Source organism: Daphnia magna, unplaced genomic scaffold (genome assembly GCF_020631705.1).
Source record: "Daphnia magna isolate NIES unplaced genomic scaffold, ASM2063170v1.1 Dm_contigs096, whole genome shotgun sequence".
Taxonomy (NCBI): Eukaryota; Metazoa; Arthropoda; class Branchiopoda; order Diplostraca; family Daphniidae; genus Daphnia; species Daphnia magna.
The window spans coordinates 373,703-391,107 of record NW_025533123.1 but is presented as its reverse complement, the minus strand read 5'-3'; the positions used below and the strand labels follow the sequence as shown (position 1 = coordinate 391,107).

Here is a 17,405-nt window from a genome sequence, read left to right as displayed (position 1 = left end):
GGCGTCCATAGACAACTTTGAAAAAGAACGATGGAGGAAAAGGAAAAGGGATATGTTGGCCTGAAATTAAGAGCTGGCTGAATTGAAAGCCAAGAACTCGCGTGGATTGATCAGTTGATGACCGCCATCGAAAATCTTGCTTTATTAGTTCAAATAATCGCTAAAAGCTATTCTAAGTGGTTTACAACTATCACTGCTAGTGGTGAGTTTGTTTGTGCTTACCTTCCTTAAATTTACCATTATTGTGTTGTGCACACGCACTTATAGTGCAATTGAAATGTAATCGTTACGTCGGATTACCGAAATAACCGTTAGCCAATATAAAATTGTGTTATGTTCTTTTAATTGGTTTGATAAAAGGCATAAACTAATTTCCCCTGCCTGATGTAAGCTGTTTATTGCAACATAATATTCCAATGTTTGGTAACTTCCAGATAGAAATCAACAAAATGTACAATGGCATTGGTCTAACAACAGCTCGGGGTTCTGGAACAAATGGATATGTCAGTAGGAACCTGGCATTTGTGCATACAACAAAGGATAAAGTCAAGTATAAAACAGAAGAAGAGATTCAAAGGTTGGATTCCATCTCACACAAAAAACCAAATCTGGAGATTTTGGATCATGAGCGGAAACGGAAATTGGAGCTGAAGTGCCTTGAATTAAGAGAAGATTTAGAGGAACAAGGGTGAGTTATTTCATTTATTACCAAAGCTGTAGAAACTGCTATCATATGTAGCTCTAGTTCAAGTGAAATGGGTCTTTTACTTGGTAAATGTATGAAACTGATTGATCTTGTTATACTGCTATTGCACCCGATACTTAAACCAAGATGTGGGATTCCTAGAGGTAAGATATCAATTTTTTTAAAGGTTACGATATACAGTTTAGTCCCATTGAAACGGTATTTGGTTTAATTTGTCTACTTGTATTCTGTTAGAATAATATAATGTGAATGTCGATAACTTTATATTCAGGTAAAGGAAAATTGGGTCATTGTTGTATGGTTCTTATGGTTTGATGACTTATGGACTTTCACTGCATTTTATAATTATCTTTTTTCATAATTTCAGGATAGACGAGGATATCATTGAATCGAAATTAGCCGAGTTCCGCGCTTCACTGGTGCAGAAAGATGCAGAAAACGGCAAAGATACAACAACCTACGAAACAGATGAATATGGCCGGATAGTGTAAGTACTGTTTATTTTAACAAATTGATCTGTGCATATAAAGCGCATGCGCTTTGAGAAAAATCAATCGCGGTTTGATGGCATGCGCAATCGTTAGGGAGTAGAGGAGGGAGAGCAGTCAGTCTTGGCTTGGATGTACTATTAAACTAAGGATGTTTGCGATCTATCGGGACGCTTCGTATTTTCGTTTAGTGATAATGGTCTAACTTCATTTTAACTTTTTTGTGACTTACCAGTCTTCCAATCAAAGTGCTCCTTAGGCTCATTAATCTTAAATGTAAAGTCAAGGGAATAAGTCTTCCATTCTCGTTGCCTTTGGTGTAGAATTGTCTATCTTCATATCCAATCTTATAATGTCATATCCTTCCTCTGAGCTTTTCCATCGGGTTTGGCAAGAGGCAATGCGCGTTGTATTGCTCCAACACCAGGTGACTGATCATTTTCATGAATCGGTTATCCACCAACCGGGAATAACGAGCAAAGGATTGGTTAATAACATTAGTGGTCTAATAAAATGTCCTTGTCTCATGACACATGCACTTCTTTTTCCTGGCGGTTCCGTAAAAAAACGAAAACGAAAACGACGTAAAAAACGTAGACAGTTTAATTGTAACGACAAAGTCTCTATTATTCGTTCAGTTAGGTAATTATTTTCTACGTTAAACTAAATCCATTTGCACGATTTTTCTTATTCTTTCCTATTTAACTATGTATGTCAATCTCTACTTATGTGTTCCATTTTCCTTAAACCAGTGTCCGGGAAACTCATCAGATAGCTGCTGCACAAGAAGAAAAGAACCGTAGTCTTCGCCAAGCGTTTGGTATTAGCGAATACTTCATCGAAGGTAGTAGTTTGGATCCCAATCGCAAAATTCGCGAAACTGCTGCTAAACAAGCAGCTGAACAAAAAACCTATACGATCGTTCGAACGCCGAGTCCGGAGCCTCAGGAAGAATCCCAGGTTCCCGAAGTTGTTTCTGTTGCTCCACCTAAGTCCAAAAAGAGCAAGAAATCGAAGAGCAAAAAAAGTAAGAAGAATAAGAAGAAAGTGGATACAGAATCAGATGATGAAGAAGATCAAGAAGAACCTAAAGAGAAAACCAAATCGCGAAAATCTCTTGATTCTTCTGATACCAGAAAATCCGATTCCAAATACAACGATCGCCCTGTAAGTCGTACGGAATCTTCTAAGCCATCACGCCACCGTCATGATACTCCAAGTCCTCCTCGTCGGCGCGCAGGGGAAGAATCACAAAATCGCAAGCGTCGTGCAAGTTCAGAAAGAGAAGAAGAGAATCCTAGCCGAGGTAGACGGGATGAAGTTGAAAGAAAGAAAACAAGAGAAGATTCCCAGCTTAATGCCGACAAAAAAGATAGTTCCAATAATAGGAGGGAAAGTCGTTATGCCCGTTCTTCCTACAGATCTCCGGAAAGAAGCAACCGAAATGATTCACGAAGTGATCGAGACCGCCGCGATAATTACCATCACTCCACACGTCGCGAAGATAACAATCGACCCGATGTGTCTAAAAGCGGACACAGAGAAGTCGAAAGAAAACAAGACGAGAAAGAGAATCGTGAAGTTCAAGGACACACACAGTCTAAGCAATACGTTACAGAAGATCGCGGTCGTCGTGAATCTGAAAGGCCTTCCGACTTGGTAGCGAACAAGACAGTCGATGAGCCGGTGCAGTTGACTGAGAAAGTTTCAAATTCAAAAGCGGAATCAGAACCACCCATTGTGGAACAAAAAAAGAAAGAGATGACCACCAGTCAACAAACAGAAAAAATGAAAGCTGATTTAGCCAAACTAGGATCATTCATAGACCAAATTGGGCGATCGAAGAAGAAAAAGTCTCGACACGATTCAAGTCGATCTTCATCTTCTTCCAGTTCGTCGTCAAGCTCTGATTCGTCCGATTCGGATGATACTTCTTCTTCTGACTCGGATTCTTCTTCTTCGTCCTCGTCGTCATCATCATCCTCTTATTCGTCCTCATCGTCGTCAACACCGTCAAAAACTTCTGCTCCTCGTTCCAAAGATAAACGTTCACCATCTCCTCCTCGTCGATCAGGGTCGCCTAGCTGGAAGGACCGTAGGCGTATCACCAGGTACAAAGATTCTAAGCGATAAGCTTTTTACACTCCTTTCGTATTGATGGAGCCAAATTGGAATTTGAATAATTTTCAGTTTTTCTTGTGTCAATTGTTTCCTGCTTTAATCGATTGACGTAAATTCGTTGTATTGGATTTTTTTTTTTCAACCTCTTTTCAGCTTCATTCCCCCTTCAATCCATTTGTAGACGCATGATTTTCGTCTATTGATTTTGTTCGTATCAGTTGGTTCAGTCCATTTTTAATACAATTTTGTGTTTACCTCATGGTACATTTTCTTTTGTTTTCTTTTTTTCTTTTTCTTCTTAGTTTCTATGTATGTATTTTATAATTCTTCCTTTACGTTGGGATTGTGTTAAGAAGGGCCAAAGTAGCACTGCTTCCCGTTAAACAAAAACGAAGGTATACTCTTATCAATTTGCTTCCTCGATTTTCTTAGCGACTTTTAATGGGATGTGTCTCCTTAGAATGGCAAGGTAAGAAAAATGTTAAAGATAAAGACAAAAGATTCGCATTCGGTTTATGCTGAAATGTGAATATGAATGCTAGATTTAAGTACAACGACGACTGCAATCTTTTTTTTTCTTTTGTTTTTAATTGTTATTATTATTTTGCTATGGGCGTTAACCCTTATGGACATTCAATGAGGATGTTTATCAGTGAACGGTTGACACTACTTTCGTGTACAACGTCGTACAGAATTAACTGAAACGCTGAAGGTGTCCAGCTTTCACCAGCACATGTGTTGATAGATATTGAACACCTTGCGTCATGGCATATAATTTTCAATTAAATAATAAAAGCTCCAAGATCAAAAACGTTTTATCAATGTACAAACCAATGGAATGTGTTATACTAACGGCTCTAAATCTTTCAGTGCCAGGAAAAAACCAGTTCCATATCAAAGGGTAAACAACAAATGATACAAAAACTATTCAGACATGTATGTTTTAATGCATTTTTTGTTTGTTTTGTTATTGATGGTAGTGCGCACCTGCCTGGAGTACGTCTAGCTCAACAGAAAGCATAGACTCTTCCTGGAGAAGCAATTCTAGTTCATCCAGTGGGCGTTTCCGCCGCTCTTCAAGTCGTAGTCGTTCGTTCTCGCGTTCAATTAGCCGTTCTCGTTCACGCTCTAGCTCCGACTCACCGAGTCAAAGACAAGAGCATTATCGTTACAGATCTCGTTCTTACTCCTCTAGCGAGAGTTCTTCTTTGTTCAGTGTATCTTCTCGTTCGACCGTGTTCGACCGATCTCCCAGCGTCCTCAGCTGTTATTCTGTCAGCAGCACATCTAGTCATCATTCGAGTACAATCTACCGTCAGCGTTCAGTTCAAACATAGTCCACCATTCAAGTCATGTTTCTCTCAACGGAGTCTGAATCTCACACTGCTTACTTAATAGTGTTGCTTTCGGTGGTCAACCATGGAAACCAAAGTCTTTCCCACTTATGTCATGCAGACAGCTACCGGACTGTCTTGATATACCTTTTGTATTATTTCATTAAAACCAATGGATCTTCTTCACATAAATTTTTATAACGAAGTGTCGAGTTGTATTCCAGGGTTGCTTATAAAGCTTCCTGGATGTTCAACGATCACACTATTGGATAATATGTGTCTGTAGCGAGTTTACTCAGTCATTGCAAGTTTGAAAACACTAGTAACATATTGGTTGTATTGCAATGTTTGATGACTCTTTGCAAAAGTAAGTTTGTTGTTGCGTGCTGTATAGTATTTTTGTCTTCGTACATTTTTGTTTCAATGTAATCTGTCTGGTTATTGCGCTTCTGCATGAATCCTTTGATCTTATTGCAATTTTAGTCCCCACAACTGATGATCTCTGATTACTTTTCCAACTTTTACCAACATTCCTGATACTCTATGCTTAGGCTTATTCAATTATTTTGGAAAGCAATGAACATGCAATACTCTAATGATCTTACCACCATTTCTACACATAGGCTGTATTTCTAACTATCTTAACATTTAAAGTGAAAATATGCTAATTTGGTTATCGTTTGTGGCGTTCTGTTTGTGGCTTTATATGGTGTCATTGCATTTTATAGAAGGCGAATACATTAATTTAACAATTTACGTATCGGTACGTATAACAAAGTGATCATTTCAAGTTATTCCTTTATTATTTTAGGACTTAAAAGTGCTTCCTTTTCCTTGCTACTTTGCTAGCACTTCTTCCTCCTTTCTAGAGCTTACATACGTAAATCGCAAAATCCTTGCGTTTAAAGAGAGAAAAGCATGCTCAACATCCATAATGAAGGGAAGGCATGTCAGTTTTCGTAACAAGTTGAAAAGCTTCGGAAGGGACATGGGGAGTTACGTGACATTTAGGGACACAGAAATTATGATGTAACTTCCTCATGCTGAACTACATAGCTTTGATTTGTCTTCTATATAATAGTCTCCGTCACTTGAACAGTCAATTTATTAATGTTAGAGTTAACAAAGACGTATAACACGTCTCGTCCAAACGTCTGCATTTCATTGCAGAACCTTACGGTTGCAGTCGTCATCACGAAGATTAACTGTCTTTCATAGTGCCCAAATGGTCGGTAGAAATAAATGGTTATGACATGAATATTCGTTTTATTCCAAACACTTGTTGCAATTGTTATCGCGAAATGTGTGCCCAATCGGGGATCGGAGCTTAGAGACAAAAGGATGAAAACTTTATTGAGGGATTTTTCCCTAAACATAGCCAAATGCGACCAGTCAAAGCGTGATTGGTCCAAATTTTTCTACACACAACACTGACACGAGACCCCTAGTACAAGGTAGGGCGAGCAGATTTCACTGTTCCACAGCCATCTGAGGGAGTGTTATTTGTTTGTGGAATACCGCGTTAGGGTCTTACATAGTTAATTCTTTATTTTATAGCACAAATTTGTCAGTACAGGACGTATTTATTATCGTCATGTCGGACCCTGGTGGATTCGATCCTTGTGAATGCCTGTGGAATCACGAACTGGCGATGCAACGTTTGATTTCCTTGGTATCTCAATTTTTATAACTTCTTGTTTATTTACAATGGCATTTCTTATTGCGTGTCAGTCTCAGTAAATAAGACTAAGTTATAGCACCAGCATGTGAATGTAATGTGTTAAAATTAGATGTTGTTTTGTTAGCTCAGGTCATCACAGTCATACTGCACAGATAATGAATGTAATTCTGATCTGCCTGGACTACAAGGACAGGCACAGAATGAAACGATGCCCTTTTTGTGTTTTGTTGGATTGTACTTGCATTGGCTTTGTTTTTCCTTCGACCAAGTTCAGCAATGCGTCAGGGTGATGCTAAACCAAGTGATAACCAGGTATTTCATAACAGATAAGAAAGAAAGTTTAATTGATTCAAAAATCTGGTGTTATTTCAAACCAGGGACCTGGCCCGCAGCCTCCTAACCCACCTCCAGCTGTGAATTAACTCTACAACGAAAATACTGTATACATTATATTGGAATCTTATTCTTCATTACAAATGTGAATGGCTGTATTATTTTTCAAAAGTTTCATTCCAGTTTCTTGGGTATAATTTCTTTTTTTAATCATTTACAAAATTATTTTTCTCTGTTTTTCCCTTGATTATACAGTACATTATTTCAGTTGAATGCTTGTTTTGTGGTTCAGGGGTATTTTCCTAAATTTAAACCATGTAGTAAATCACTTGTACCTGAATGATTTTGTTAGGAGAAGCATGTATTCCTCCTATTAATCGTTCCCTTTTAACAAAAAAACAAAACATAATAAAAATACCTTATAAAATTAATAAATACAAAAAAAAGGGAAAAAAACGACAACACAACTTTGCTTCTCGATAACTATCAGCAACTCGGACAGATAAAAAAAGATCTAGTCTTTCATTTTTAACAAACAAATATTGCCTTTGACATCTGAGATATGAAAATTTCCCGATAGGGATGTGTTTTGCCGTTTGCAACAAACCCATTTTAGTTCAATGTATTCTCCAAATAGAACAGTACTGGATACTGAGTGACTGAATTTTGAAATTCTGCCTGGAAAACAGAAAATTTTACATGGGGAAGAGAGGTTGAAAGTAGGAAAATTAAAGAAATAATTTACTTGGTCTTTATTTGCTGAAATCATGCATTTTAAATTAGATTAAGAATATAGCCAAAACTGAAAAAGTGGCAAGGCTAATTTCCTGATAGGGATTCTTGGCAAGTGCATTCATCACCAGTCATATCAATCGACCCCACGTTTTTCTGAGATTTCCCCCGAAATATGGTGCCATTTTCGCAGGGGTCCCTGCACTAATCTTTCATCAGTTTATACACCTTCCAAATTAGGATGCGGCCATTAGTATCGTTTTGTTAAGCAGATAACGCAGCAATGCATTGTCGTGTTCTAGTAATTTTGGCTTTTGGGCTAAACAGTAAAAGCTTTCATGTGGGACTTCTACCATTTGAGTAATTACAATTAAAAAGCTATTTACGCTATAATTAATACGCTTGCGTTTGTATCGAAAACGTCATAATTCACGGGAAAACTAATATTCCAGCCGAAATCAGCGTTTAATTTTGAGTATAAAGTGTGTGTTTTATTGAATTATAAGAGATGTCGATTTTTGCAGATTTTGACGAAAATAGGAAGGGTATAGCCTTTCCACTTTTTCATTTTTGGCTAAATTTTAGATTTAGTTTCAAATACATGATTTCGATTCTTAATTAAACGGCAATTACGACACGCAAGTTCTTTTTAACGTGAAACTTATAGTTCTTAAAATAAACGTAGAAAACGGAGCAGCAGTGCTGGCGCGCCAGCATATTTTGAGAATTATAAATTAAGCCCGTCTTTATTCATTTCCTTTTATAATCCTCCAAAATCTTAAAAAACTATGTAAGATTTGATTCAAAATTAAACGAGCATCACAAAAAAGCACGTTGTTTTTGTTTGGGACTTCTACCATTTGAGTAATTACAATTGAAAAGGTATTTACGCTATAATTACTACGCTTGCGTTTTTATCGAAAACGTCAGAATTCACGGGAAAACTAATATTCCAGCCGAAATCAGCGTTTAATTTTGAGTATAAACTATAAAGTATGTGTTTTATTGAATTATAGAGGATGTTGATTTTTGCAGATTTTGACGAAAATAGGAAGGGTATAGCCTTGCCACTTTTTCATTTTTGGTTAAATTTTAGATTTAGGTTCAAATACATGATTTCGATTCTTAACTAAACAACAATCACGATACGCAAGTTCTTTTTAACGTGAGGCTTATAGTTTTAAAAATAAACGTTGAAAACGGAGCAGCAGTGCTGGCGCGCCTGCATTTTTTGAGAATTAAAAATTAAGCCCGACTTTATTCATTTTCTTTTATAATACTCTAAAATCTCGCATGTTTCCGCAATTTAATAGCAACTAGGGCCGAACACTATCGGCAACTTCGCGAAAGGAATAAGGGTTCCTATATACTAGCCTACTCAGTTTTGTCAAAATCTGGGAAAAACGACATCTCTTGGAATGTGATAAAAATCGTATACATTTGACTAAATTTAACGAACGAACGAAAGATATTCCAGCAGTTTTCTTGCTGTTATAAGACGCGTTAGATGGGCTCTTTTTAATGAAACGTATAATAGTCATCGGTTATTTGAGATTTAAACGTGTTGCTGGAACGTTTTCTGAGCAAGATACTCCATGATATGGTATCACGGAAAACTGAAGGGATAAACAATTGTTGAAATGACCTAAAAATGGCAATATCATGCTTCATCCCATGCTTTAGCATGAGGGAAAAAATCTTTGAAATTAGATGCGTAGGTCTATATATAGTACTGGTGGAGCGCCAGCTGAGACCAGGTTGTTTTCCGGATAGAAGAGGGGGAATTCCTTAATGTTTAAAAAAGAAGCAATGTTATAATGTTAAAAATATGGAATCGCGCAGTTTAAGATTCTTCGTTAGCTTTTCCCAAATCAAAAGGCGAATACGAGAGTTATTGAATGCGTTGAATTCACATTTTTTATTGAATTCCTTTCAAGCAAGATTCAAGAAGATAATTTCGTTTATATCGATTTCCTTTTGGCTAGAGGATACAGCAGAACTCAAATGCTTTTTTTCGCTGTAGTCTTCATGTTTAAATTTACCTGTGATGAATGTGCTTATAGTAAGATTATTTTTTCATTTAGTCTAGTATGTCCGTCATTAAAATTGATTCAGATTACCCATTACATATACGTGCATTTCCAAATCTTCAACATCCTTTTGACGTATTTTTTCTTCCTTCATACCTTGCATTCCAGTTTTCATCCTATTCCATCAAATTATAGTCATTATTCGATTTTTAGATTTCAAGAAATAAATAAAGTTTACCAGGCTTTTGCACAGAAGCGGTCGTTTTCCCGTATTGGTTTATCATCCAAAAATTTTAGATTTATCTATCAAAATAAAATCTTCAATCAAAAAAAAATTTGGTGCCACTAGTTTTTTAATGAAAATATTACACAGTGCGTAGTAATCTCAGCGCGGTAGGATTCGAAATTCCTCACAAGTGGGTTTCCATGTAAATACAGAACAGAGAGTTGACGGATCCTGATGAGTAGTTTCAACATAGTTTGAGAATCTTTTAACATATTTCGAGATAAGTCAAGTGTGCTCAAGGTTTTGCATCTTGCCAGCGAATCAATGCCAGAAGTATCCGATAACTTGTTGCTTCCAACGTATAGCGTTGTTAAATTCGGTAAAACTTCTAAAACATCAAATGCCATATTGTCAGGAATCCCTCAGTAATAAATTTGTTGGGAAAAGGGCACATGCAATTTTAAATTTTGCTGAGCTAACACGGTTCACCCTGGATAGGTGACTAGGCCTAGGCTACTGGTAAGACCTTACTGAATTCCAAAAAGATTCTAGAGAGGCGCATTGCCTGGCAACCCAAGCAACCGTCTGTTTCTCATGCCTTACCTCTAGCTGTATCTTCGACGTTCGGACTATTACGCTATGTAGCTTGGCCGTGTGATAAAACCATAAAAGGAATAATTTCTTTCCCTTGGGTGATCAGATTTTTAGAACATGCAGTACGTTAACTTAGGATCGTAAACACTTACCCAGTGCATTCGTGTCCGTAAGTAAGTTATTTGAAACATCCAGTATGACTAGCTGTTCTAGGCATTCAATGCCTCGTAAATCCGTCAAAAAATTATTCCGGATAAAAAGACACTTCAGATTTTTCATGTTATGTAGTCCAGTAATCTTTGTTATACAGTTGTGGTCTAACCAAAGAGATTTTAACCCAACATAGTCCTCCAGCAATTCTATAAATTTGAATCCTAGATGTGAAATACAAACAGTTATGAATAACAATTTAAAAGAGGTTTTTAACGGTTTTTAAGCCTATAGTGTAGTTAGTGCAAGAATAACTAAAAACTAGCTTGGCTTAAGTTTTTTATGACTGATGCATCAAAATAACTCATTTATTAACCCTCACGCATCACGCATTTTACCGCCTACCGTTCAAAACTGACAAAAAGTTCACGTCCTTTTGGAATTTCCTAACACCGACACTTGTCCAGTTTGGCCAGCACCGTTTACCGTTCAACAATTACCTTCAATTATAAATTATGTTATTACGAAAGTGTTGAAGTGAACTATTGAAGTGTTGGATTTCTACTATTTCTGAAGCTTTACGTATCCTCGTGGATTTCTTGTGATTCTTTGTGCCAAAACGGTCTTTTGCTCAGAAACCCTGGGACTTTAATTGGATGGCGCTGTAGGTTATATTTCGGTGTCTAGTTACAAATTATAGTTTTATTTTCGCTCTTGATATTGTTAAAACGTTGTTAGCTTCTAGCAATAAAAATGTCCAGTTTGTGAAACAAAGAAGGCTAATTTGATGCTAAGTAACATTTTAAATACAAGGTTTTGAATTTTTTTATATTAAAGATTATAAGGTAATTTTATAGATATCGAGAAAATACCTTGATGCTGAAGGTACAATACTTCGTTCAGTTGGGGAGTCTGGTATAAACCGTGTTTCCTACAGTGGTTGCGAAGCCATTTAGCTGTTATCCTGGAATTTTACGGTTTACTTTGGAAGTTATCAAATTGTACACTGCTGAAATGGTATAATTCGCTGATTACCGCGGGAATGTACTTTCGATATCTAAGGAGTGCGAATTGACGCAATCGTTTTGTTCCATGACTGTTTCACTTGATTCTTGGCTATTATTATCGACCAAACTGTTCTTCATAGGTTTCCCGTAAGGTGGCTGGCCCGTCACATTTCATGACGTGTCGCTGTCTTCGTATTTTGAATTGACGACTTGCTTTTTGACGAATTTGCTAGTATTTGGTGTGCGGTATTCTACAGTAATTATTAATAATTCGCATTTGACAGTGATGTGGTCATTTTTCAGTCGAGATCCATCTAAAGAGTTCGGATATGAAATATTGGAACAACTTACAGGAACGGAGGAATATATGCTATGGAAACTTCACAAAGGGAAGAAAAAGGTGAAAATTATGTTTTATTAACAGGGAAATATTTTGATTTCAACAAACACATTTCATCTTCATTCATTAGGGTACTGGTGAGTCTGTATCCGTATTCATCCTGGATGCAAAAACAAATGGAAGTGACACACAAACAGAACTTGCCAAATCAGCTCTGAAAAGGTTAAAAACTCTTCGTCATCCCAACATTCTCACTTACATAGACAGCCTGGAGGTTAACAAAGCTTTTTTAATTATATTTGGATATGTTACTGATTTTTATCTGCGTTTCAGACAGAGAAATGTTTATATTTAGTAACTGAGTATGTAGAGCCCTTGCAGTTCCATTTGAACAGCTACTCCACTGATTTTCCTCAATCAAAACAACAAAAAGAGCTATTCATAGCATGGGGACTTTTTCAAGTGGTGGTAAGGTTTTGTAATAGAACCAAAAGAAGTAATGATTTAACAGTTTTATTATTAGCGTGCTTTGAAGTTTTTGAATAATGATGGGAACCTGCAACACAATTCCATTTGCCTTGGGAATATACTTGTAAATACTGCAGGAGGTAAGACACTCTATTATTTTATTTCTTCTGAAATTGTTATTTTCTACCTGTTAATGTTTGATCTTCCCTCTTTTTGTACAGAATGGAAGCTTGGAGGTTTCGAAAATGCAACTCCATCATCTCTTATGAATTCCTTACCAATCAAAATATTGCCATCATTTGAAAAGTATGACCCACCAGAGAAAGTAGATTCTTCTAAACTCAAATCTGCTACAAAATGGTACACAATTTTTGTTCTTGATATCTCAACTTTTATTATACCTTCCCAAACTTGTAATCTCTATGCTCATGAAGGTCAGCTGATATGTGGGGTTTGGGATGCCTTATATGGGAAGTTTTCAATGGTCCATTGAAGTCGCCCTCTTCTTTAAAAGCACTGGGCAATGTACGTACATCTTTAAATTCATGCATTTATCTTTATTATTTTTTAATGGTAAAAAAAGCTAACATGATTTTTTGATTTTGCAGATTCCAAAGCGGTTGGCATCGGTTTATTGTGAACTTGTTGGAGCGAATCCAAGTTCGCGCCCGAATCCGAGTGATGTCCTTACCATTTGTCGAAAGCCTGGAGGTTATTTCCATAATGATTTAGTTGAATGTCTCCTATTCTTGGAAGAGATTCAAATTAAGGAAAACACTGAAAAGGCACAGTTTTTCAATAAGTTACCTTCACTGTTAGACAGTTTCCCAGAGAACTTATCCAGGTAAACTGTTTTCTGAAAAGGAAAAAAAGAAATAAAACATAAAAATACGTAATTAACACACTTAATTTACAACAGGCATAAAGTTTTACCTCAACTTATCAATGCATTTGAATTTGGTAATGCTGGGGCAGCTATTCTTACTCCTCTGTTTAAGGTGATTCAAGAATTTCTCGTACCTTGCAGTAGATTTTTTAACGATGCATGTCTTTCCAGTTAGGAAGCTTGCTAACTGAGGAGGAATACCAAAAACGAATCGTTCCTTGCGTAGTTAAATTGTTCTCATCTCCAGACAGAGCAACTCGTGTCCGATTATTGCAGCAGTTGGAACATTTTTCAACTCATCTCCTACCTGTCACTGTCAATGATAATATCTTCCCCCACATTTTGAGCGGATTTACAGACTCAAATCCGATAATAAGAGAGCACACTGTTAAGGTAATCTATAGATCACATATGCTAATTCTTTATTCATAACTTAATGCATTTGTTTTTGTTATCCGGACAATGGCCATCCTGTAGTCAATTATATTTTTAGCGCCAAAGTTAAATTATAACAATCTGAATGTGGAAGTTCTTAAGCACTTTGCTCGATTGCAATCCAAAGATGAGCAGGTATTTCCTTTTTCTACTCTTGCAGCTATCGTAATAAGTTAGCCTTTGACTGTTTGATCAAAAATTCCTTTTCACATCATCTGAAGGGGGGAATTCGTACCAATACAACTGTGTGCCTTGGAAAAGTAGCTTCTTTTCTGCATCCACAAATAAGGCAGAAAGTTCTGGTTTCCGCTTTTACTAGGGCGCTGAGAGATCCATTTCCTCCAGCCCGAATAGGAGGTAAAATACAAAAAACTATCATTTAGAATTAGGCACATCGAAATAACAACCAAATTTCATTTGTTTAGGCGTATTAGCATTGGCTGCCACCCAACAATATTATCTACTGAACCAAATATCTCATCAAGTTTTGCCTGCTATGTGCGTACTAACGGGTGATCCTGAAAGAGAAGTGCGTGATCAAGCCTTTAAAGTAATTAAAGGTTTTATTTCCAAATTGGAAAAAGTATCAGAAGATCCATCTCTTCGGGAGTGCATGGGTACAGCTCTAGATATATGCATATATTTTTCTTTCCTTTACCCTAGCATCATTGATCAGTAATAATTCTGCCGTCAAACTGTTTGGTTATGATAGAGGCGGATGTAAATGCAAACGCCAGCCCAAATGTAACAGATATGGCGTCTACATGGGCTGGATGGGCCGTCAGCGCAGTCACTTCAAAATTCTATAAATCCCAAGGCAGCCAGTTACCTGATCAAGGACCTTCATTGCCAGCCGGCAGTCAAACAACATCGGCTACGCAGAATCCATCTGTAGTTGAAACTACTGTTGAAGCAACAAGACGCTCTGATTCTGAATCTAATGAAGAATCTGTGCAATGGGGAAACATCAATGTGCGTGAATGCAATTTTATGAGTTGTTTTATCATTTGCATCGTTTAACTAAATTTCATTGCTATAGGAACTTTCCTTGTCCAGCAATACTGTGGACGATAAGGAAGAGGGTGACGGATGGGATATTCAAGAAGATTGGGCCCCAATAGAAAGTTTCGAACAAGATTCTTTTGCGACAAAGGTCACCAACATACGTGACAAAACTCCGGTACCCTTGGTAAGCAGTTCTATTCTGCTTTCGGTGTAGTATCATCTACGAAAAAAATCCATTTGGATATTCGATTTATTTCTTTATCACTGAATGGGATTATGTGGGTTTTTGTTTTTGTTTTTTGTTTCATTGCATAAAAGAGAGATACGTAATAATTAACTAAAAATGCGGGTTAGCAAATCTGTGGATGAATTCTCCTGTCAAGACGCGTTAATGAACTATTTTCTTATTCAATAGAATACGAATTTCGAAAAAGAGGAAAGTGGTTGGGAAAGTACATGGAACACAAACAACTGGACTAGTCCAGAAGGCAATGGTATGCAATTCAATTACAATATTCTATTCTGTTCTGTTATTTTACGGCGCGCAACTCACTTGTCGTCCTTAATCTGGTTTCTTAGATAAAGATGAGTCTCGAAAGAAACGTGAAGAAAAACGCATTCAGAGGCAAAAGGAAATCGAAGCCAAACGTAGTGCACGCCAAGGAGCTAGCAGCGGAGGAGGAGCATTAAAATTAGGTGGAAAAAAAATGTAAAACGTCTGACCGATTCCAACTTATTATTTTTTTTTTTTTTTTCATCTGGACGTTGTGTGTTTCAAAGTAAATGTATAATTATAAAAGCTGTGGGGAATTGACTAATGCTTTGTCTAAATTCCGGGAATCAAATTTCCGGATTGAGAAGTCGCGTTCGTAAACCGACCAACTCAAATGCTATTGTTATGACAATCGTGATGCTTTCCCTTTTCTGGAAATTAGCTTAATGCACGCGAAGTGTAATGTGTGTGCTGTATATTACATGTGAAATCTTTTCAAAAATCTTTTCAGAACAATAATTTTAATCTTAAAATGCCATCAATCCAGCATGTAGAAGTCTCATAATTTTAACGTTACTACCTGCTGAACTTGCTACTTTTGCTGCATATTTAGCGAGGAACAACATTCTTGTAGATTCTGTCTGGGTGTCCTTTTTTCTGGGAATCTGGAAAGAGCTGTCTTCGGTGTACGCAATACCCAAGACCAGGTTTTTTCCAGGTATATTGAGTTATTTTCCGCTATGAGTTTGAGTATTCTATACTCCAAAGGACCTTTATATCCGTATTCAAGCTTGTTCTTTATACGAGAACAATACAGGCATGGTTTAATAAAAATCATCCGTATTTTAGCAGTACACCTTGGAACATCATATTCAAACATACAATTTGATATTCAAATGAGGATATCAGTATGCTTACATACTGAGCAGATTCGAAATTCTCTGACTTTGTACAGGAGGCTTGGGCCGAAAATGATAAGATTCTTATTGTCTTTAAGTTATTCCTATGTGATACCTGCATACATTTCAATGGATTAACTGCTAAGAAAATCTGACGGCTTTTATATAAAATGTTGTGAAAGCAGATTGATGTTCTTTGCATGATGCCAGCAGACGACTCAAGAGTCAAGTTGTGCATGCAAAAGAACTCATTTCCTCACGAGGAATGAACAACCCAACGGTCTGAGTTTTAGCGAAACGTCGGCAAATGAAAGGCGTGCAACGTGACTTGATTCATATATGTAATCAAAGGAAAAAGTAGACTTTAGAATAAACCCAACATGATTCTCATTCTTTCTCGACCCAGTTCCTTTTGGGCTTCACTGCTATTAAGCTATTCATTGGTCGCCATTTTCAGCCCAGGCTGGTCAACAAGTACGCAACGGTAGAGCGATGGTGAAATTCCCATTATTTTTTTAAAAAGCACATCATGTGACATGTTCACCCCACTCACGTATGCGTGAAATGGATTTACGAAGATATGATTATGATAGAACTGAAACGCCGGAAGCAATATTATCAGCAGCACACCGTCTCAAGTAGATTTATAAAATCAAGGATAACGAATTGACCATCTGCTATAAAAACAATTTTCGAAAAAATAAATGAACCAGATGCAAAACGAAAATTATTGATGACGTTGATTTTCACGCTGGCGTTCGTTTTTCAACTTTTTAGGGGGAATGAGTGCTGGATAAAGGGATTTCATTTTATTCTGTTTTCCTTATGGGGAGAGGGGGAGTGACGCTAAGGGTGCCACATCATTTGACGAAAGGGCAGTGTGATCTTTTAGCCGCGTTGTGTAAGGGATGAAGGAAATGATGAAGGCGAAAGAGCCGAAAGAGAGGGGTCCGGTAGGTTGTGTCCAGTCGATCAATACCCCACACACTCTATACTCTTATCTACTCTAAATCTTCATTTTAGAATTGGTTGTACGTTGTTCTATCGCCTATTTCCAGTTCTTTTCGATTTTGTCGTGTTACCTAACTTATATATTTGGCTATCATTTTGCATTGCACCAGCATTGAATTCTTTTGACCGTGTTCCATTATTTCGCATTATTTGAGATACGGCCATGACGTCATATCCGTATCAACCAAACGGCTATATTTTGAAGTTTTTTTGTTTTTTTTTTCTAAGTTGTACAGAAAACGGAGAATGGACAGCTTTTTATTTATCTCGTTAAAAAAAAAAAGCGAAATTTTCATTTTGTAACGCATACGAGAACACGAATGATATGCGTGATTACCCAACATGTAGAATTTTGTTTTTCGTTTGTTATCAGCTACACGTGGAGAGACTGATAATGTTAAGCACGTAGCGTATTGTAATTCTGATTTGGCGTGCCATGTGAATCGCCGCTTTCGATAGTTCAACG

The 17,405-nt window shown here is 37.0% G+C and overlaps 3 protein-coding genes across 7 annotated transcripts; 2 read left to right on the top strand and 1 right to left on the bottom strand.

Moving 5' to 3' along the window:
- The first annotated feature begins 30 nt into the window (after positions 1 to 30).
- On the top strand, positions 31 to 6,936 carry LOC123466263 (serine/arginine repetitive matrix protein 2-like). 4 transcript variants are annotated; one of them, XM_045181000.1, is made up of 8 exons: positions 31 to 202; positions 439 to 688; positions 1,074 to 1,193; positions 1,947 to 3,305; positions 4,186 to 4,216; positions 4,296 to 6,321; positions 6,455 to 6,642; positions 6,708 to 6,936. In XM_045181000.1, exons 1-6 carry the CDS (start codon positions 118 to 120, stop codon positions 4,650 to 4,652), a joined length of 2,202 nt encoding a protein of 733 aa, XP_045036935.1. In that variant the 5' UTR covers positions 31 to 117; the 3' UTR covers positions 4,653 to 6,321; positions 6,455 to 6,642; positions 6,708 to 6,936. The 4 variants fall into 4 exon arrangements, with proteins under 4 accessions (XP_045036935.1, XP_045036938.1, XP_045036937.1 ...); XM_045181001.1 differs by having other exon boundaries at positions 46 to 202; positions 435 to 688; XM_045181002.1 differs by lacking the exons at positions 6,455 to 6,642; positions 6,708 to 6,936 and adding an exon at positions 3,748 to 3,784 and having other exon boundaries at positions 37 to 202; positions 4,296 to 4,365.
- Positions 6,937 to 9,289: 2,353 nt separating this feature from the next.
- LOC123477600 (dynein axonemal assembly factor 1-like) lies at positions 9,290 to 11,540 on the bottom strand. 2 transcript variants are annotated; one of them, XM_045181004.1, is made up of 7 exons: positions 11,431 to 11,540; positions 11,268 to 11,359; positions 10,398 to 10,619; positions 9,795 to 10,039; positions 9,664 to 9,728; positions 9,516 to 9,601; positions 9,290 to 9,437 (listed from the first exon to the last, which is right to left on the bottom strand). In XM_045181004.1, exons 1-7 carry the CDS (start codon positions 11,538 to 11,540, stop codon positions 9,328 to 9,330), a joined length of 930 nt encoding a protein of 309 aa, XP_045036939.1. In that variant the 3' UTR covers positions 9,290 to 9,327. The 2 variants fall into 2 exon arrangements, with proteins under 2 accessions (XP_045036939.1, XP_045036940.1); XM_045181005.1 differs by having other exon boundaries at positions 9,795 to 10,036.
- A 126-nt stretch (positions 11,541 to 11,666) lies between these two features.
- Positions 11,667 to 15,531, top strand: LOC116930132 (N-terminal kinase-like protein). The gene is made up of 16 exons (XM_032937506.2): positions 11,667 to 11,802; positions 11,873 to 12,016; positions 12,076 to 12,210; positions 12,266 to 12,350; positions 12,432 to 12,570; positions 12,645 to 12,735; positions 12,819 to 13,054; positions 13,130 to 13,208; positions 13,268 to 13,489; positions 13,574 to 13,666; positions 13,753 to 13,888; positions 13,957 to 14,148; positions 14,244 to 14,503; positions 14,571 to 14,720; positions 14,952 to 15,030; positions 15,116 to 15,531. Exons 1-16 carry the CDS (start codon positions 11,689 to 11,691, stop codon positions 15,247 to 15,249), a joined length of 2,289 nt encoding a protein of 762 aa, XP_032793397.2. The 5' UTR covers positions 11,667 to 11,688; the 3' UTR covers positions 15,250 to 15,531.
- Positions 15,532 to 17,405: the final 1,874 nt, after the last annotated feature.